General features: G+C 42.4%; 1 protein-coding gene across 2 annotated transcripts in view; it reads left to right on the top strand.

Moving 5' to 3' along the window:
- The window catches only part of stx1a (syntaxin 1A (brain)), a 10,046-nt gene that overhangs the window by 4,255 nt on the left and 791 nt on the right, over positions 1-5,000 (top strand). Inside the window, exons 5-6 of one of the 2 annotated variants that reach the window (XM_035528566.2) lie at positions 170-280; positions 4,284-5,000. The exon at positions 4,284-5,000 is cut by the window's right edge and continues 791 nt beyond it. In XM_035528566.2, the coding sequence (XP_035384459.2) occupies positions 170-280; positions 4,284-4,361 (189 nt within the window). In that variant the 3' untranslated portion in view covers positions 4,362-5,000. Of the gene's footprint in view, positions 281-4,283 lie in introns of those variants that run through there. The other variant, XM_081723548.1, reaches the window with a different exon arrangement.

Here is a 5,000-nt window from a genome sequence, read left to right as displayed (position 1 = left end):
CCAAAGCAGCTGTTAAAGTTAAAAAAACAAGCAAGGTGGTGAGTAAACATCTGTCCACTGCTTCCCTCTAAAAATCACTTTTCTCTCTCTCTCTCTCTCTCTCTCTCTCTCTCTCTCTCTTCTTCCACCTGCTCCTGTGTCCTCTCGTGCTCGCGTGCATGCCCGTCAGGGGGAGATGATTGACCGTATAGAATACAACGTGGAGCACGCGGTTGATTACGTGGAGCGGGCTGTGTCGGACACCAAGAAGGCCGTGAAGTACCAGAGCAAAGCGCGGAGGGTGAGTGCGAGACGCGTGGGGCGCGCCACGCCTGCCCGCGGGGGCGCTCTGCCCTTTCCGTACCCCTCTCGTGCGTCCAGTCTAGTCCCGCCCCCTGTCCTTGATCCCGCCTCTTTGTGTGTGGTGGGCTGGAGTGAGGTATGACGCTTTGCAGTAACACACGTGACACTCTGGACTGGCTGGATACATCGATTTTCATTAATTACCGTGAATTAATGAAACCTCCTAGCGATTAGCTAAGTTAGCAAGTCTTGCCACGACACCATCGCCGTGTCTAAGGTTAGTGTTCCAGCAAACCCATTACTTATTTGATTTTCTGCTTAGAGTCACGCTGCAGTGAGGGTAGAAGTGATATACTTATGATTGTGCTCTCAAAAATAAATTGTATGATCAATGCAGTCTAAAACTTCAGCTTTAGACGACATTATGCAAATAAATATTGACAGAAACAGCACTGACCCACCACTGAGGGTTTCATTGAAGGTACACAATTAAAATGTAACAAAATAAAAACATGGTAACAGTTTGTAATGCACCGCCACTGTTATAGTGTAACTACACTGTTAATTACAGGGTAATATATTGTGTAACTGTAACACAAGCGATGCTGTATTTCATGTCTACTTACTGTCTATTGACCAATGAAATACAGTCCAGGGTTCTGTGTTATTATGCCCTATATTTAACTGTTAAGGGCATAGTTACACTGTAAAAGTGGGGAGGTAATATACAGAGTTACCAAACGACTTATTATTATTATTATTATTATTATTATTATTAATAATAAAAACAAATAATAAGAAATTTATTTATATAGTGCAACATGAAAAATATCACACACTTACTGAAAATCTCATACTTAATTCAAAGCTATTTTAAGCCTTGTCAGAATGGTGTTTTTGCACCAAAATACAAAAATAAATTAACACAGATGAATGAACAGCTCTTTCTGTACACCAAGTAGACACTGATAATAAAAGATACATGAGATGACTATAAATGGAAAGCACTATTAGTGTTTTACATGTTTTCAATCTGTAGGCTGGAGCGTTCTGTTGTAAAAGTCTCATAGTACTCGAACCTTCATGGATTTTCCCGAACATACAGGCTACGTGTGCATATTTATGTATACACTGGAAAGCAAAACACTACAGTAACAGATGCTGTCTATACTGTAACAGAAGGTTTGGTACTGTGAGCTGAATGAAAAACAGGGTGTGTCCTGTCTCCTGTTTGGGTCTGGGTGTGGCTTCCTCCATCGCCCTGGCGACAAGAACTCATCAACAGGATTGAGGAGTGAAGACTATGGTGACAGCAACCTTGGACGGCTGCTCCGTTCCCATGGTGATGGGGTTAAGCATGTCGTGCAGGGTGTGGAGGAAGGTGAAGATGATGAAACAGTGTTGTGAGGAAGAAGGGCACTATGATGTTGGATGACATCATCCCGGTTAATGTCTGCGTGCACTGTGATATTGCCACCGCGGGCCCAGTTTCAGTAACTCTGCCACACGTACCAGTTTTTATGAATTAGCTATTGCAAAACAAACAAAAGAAAACCTGCAACTAAAGGTTAACTGTTAAATGATGACTGCAGAAGTGACATAAGTAATAAATAGCAAACGCTGACTGTTGTTCTTGAGGTGGGAGATAACACGTCTTCCCTGCAGATATCAGGAGCAGCGCGTCCCTTCACCAACAGAGAGCTCATTACAAATCCGTAGCCCTGGAATGCTGCTTATCCAACCTTTAACGCGCGCACGGGCCACGTATCTCTCTCTCTCTCTCTCTCTCTCTCTCTCTCTCGCCCTGTTACTTCCACAGAAGTTGATTCTGTTGGCTGTGTGTGTGGCGACCTGCTTACTCATCCTCACCACCTCGCTGGGCGCCGGGCTCGGCTAGCCAAGGGAGGCCCTGCACGGCCCACGCCATGAGGGGGACCCTCACAGAGCAACCTGGACAACTACACATTATTGATGGCACCGAGTTTCCACTGTGTGGCAGTATAAGAGATTAATTATTTAACATTTTCTCAATGAATCTCTATGATTATTTATATACTGATAATACAATAATAATAATGTTGTCTTTAACGATGGACACTGATTAGGTTTGCCTACTCGAGGACTATGTAACGCGCTGCCATACGTTATAGAGGGTTGTAAGCTGTGATCCTCCAGGGCTGCTGTCTCTACTGTTCTCTAATGTCAGTGTGGCCCCTCTACCCTGTGGACTTTGTTTTCACATTTGGAAGGAGGAATGAAAGAAAAAGTAAGTTTAATTCAACATAAGGAAAGAACAAATTAAAATTCCTTCCACATTAAATGAGACTCTCTCTCTCTCTCTCTCTCTCTCTCTCTGTCTCTCTCTCTCTGTCTCTCTCTCTCTCTCTGTCTCTCTCTCTCTCTCTCTCTCTGTCTTTGTCTCTCTCTCTGTCTCTCTCTCTCTCTCTCTGTCTTTGTCTCTCTCTCTCTCTCTCTGTCTTTGTCTCTCTCTCTCTCTGTCTCTCTGTCTCTCTCTGTCTCTCTCTCTCTCTCTCTGTCTCTCTCTCTCTCTCTCTCTCTCTCTCTCTCTCTCTCTCTCTCTCTCTCTCTCTCTCTCTCTCTCTCGCCCTGTCATTTCCACAGAAGTTGATTCTGTTGGCTGTGTGTGTGGCGACCTGCTTACTCATCCTCGCCACATCGCTGGCCGCCGGGCTCGGCTAGCCAAGGGAGGCCCTGCACGGCCCACGCCAGGAGGGGGACCCTCACAGAGCAGGATAGACTTTCAACCGCACGCTGCAACAGGCTGGGATGGTTTATTCAAACCTGGACAACTACACATTATCGATGGCACCGAGTTTCCACTGTGTGGCAGTATAAGAGATTAATTATTTAACATTTTCTCAATGAATCTCTATGATTATTTATATACTGATAATACAATAATAATAATGTTGTCTTTAATGATGGGCACTGATTAGGTTTGCCTACTCGAGGACTATGTAACGCGCTGCCATACGTTATAGAGGGTTGTAAGCTGTGATCCTCCAGGGCTGCTGTCTCTACTGTTCTCTAATGTCAGTGTGGCCCCTCTACCCTGTGGACTTTGTTTTCACATTTGGCCTCATTCCTGAGTAAACTGGTTTATCATCTTAAAGTACTGGGAGAAACAGAGCTTCTTCAGAGTATAATTTAAATAAATACACACACTAATACATAAATAAACAAATATAATAATAACGATGATCATCAGAACACCAATAATAATAATAATAATAATAATAATAATAATAATAATAAACTAATAATAATAATAATTTTACCACAACTCTTTGTTCTAACAGTTGATATTGTCCTTTGCTGCTGTGCTGTATTCAGTATCTAAAATTATGAATACAGAAAACAATTGTGAAGGAATAACTGACAGTATGCGAGCCATCCAATGAGATTTGCATCTGCCTCACTCTACTCTCTTTGCTTTGTGTTTGATGGCTTGCTGCTTTGTATCCTGCAGTGTTTAGTTTGTGTGTGCATGCACTTCTCATTGTGGCATGCGTGAGTTTCTTCTTGTGCAATTCTGCAGGGTTATGTCGCCCTCTTGTGGTGAACGTCGTCTACTACATGTTTTGAATTTGTCCTTCCTTTTGTATGTAGGTGACTGTATGAATATAAATATCACTCCCAGATGATATATGTATTTTAATCTTGTGGTCAGTCTTGTTTCAGTGTGTGATAAACGCAGTTTACTGTACATATTGAAGTGGATTATATGATTAACAGCATATATTTAGGAATAAACCATTAGCAGTATTTATTTAACAGGTAACAGTTTTGATTGCAATTTTATTTTATGATAATGTTAGAAACCATGAACTTTTGTATCCAAAATCCGCTTTCAAGCTCCAAGATCTGTCTAATATTAAAGTTCTAATAATAATTTGCTCTTCCATTCTCTTTTCATGCTGCCTGGATTGTGTTGTTTGTCTGTCTGTCTGTATTTCGGTATTTGTTTGTGTAACTTACAGAAGAAAATTATGATTATTATCTGCTGTGTGGTTCTAGGGGTTGTTATTGCTTCCACTGTCGGGGGGGTGTTGGCCTGAAAAGCTCACCGCTCACAACACACACCAGTGTCCCACAGCAAACCCACACATACACACACTTGCACAGAGAAATAACACAAACGCACTGGCCCTTGGCAGAGTGCCACTGAAACCGCTGTGGAGGAGGCCAGAGCTGCTTTTGTTCGCATGAAGTACTTTTGTTTGTAAACGTGAGCTCCTGCTATGTGTTAACCTGGATGTTGTGTGTCCTTGTATGGAACAAAAGAAGAAAAAAAGAAAAAATTATATTTATTTTCCACCCAGTATCAAAGTTTTGAAATTGAATAAAAGTGTTGTTGTATACGAAGAAACTCACATACAAAGAAACTCACTCTGTTTCCATGGTGCTGGTAAAAAAGTCAGAAACTGCACATTCGTTTGTTAGAATGGTGTTAAGATGGGAGTCAGAGGATGCAATGAGATTCAAGATGATAACAACGTTAGCCACTCTCCATTTTACGGGTCTGGTTCTCTAGTAACCTGAGATCCAGGATTTCCACTGGTAGCTGAAGCTTCATTTATAAGGTCTCGCTCCAATGTGCCGCCTCCAGTCCTGGGGAACACAGACTGGGTCTGGCTGGGGAAGTCTGTGGGGACGGTGTTGAATGAGGCAGAGCGTGTTCAGCACCACCAACACAA

The sequence above is a fragment of the Electrophorus electricus genome, chromosome 11 (genome assembly GCF_041902795.1).
Source record: "Electrophorus electricus isolate QZ-2024a chromosome 11, ASM4190279v1, whole genome shotgun sequence".
Lineage (NCBI taxonomy): Eukaryota > Metazoa > Chordata > Actinopteri > Gymnotiformes > Gymnotidae > Electrophorus > Electrophorus electricus.
Note: the sequence above shows the minus strand (reverse complement) of the source record. Positions and strands in the feature narration are given on the sequence as shown.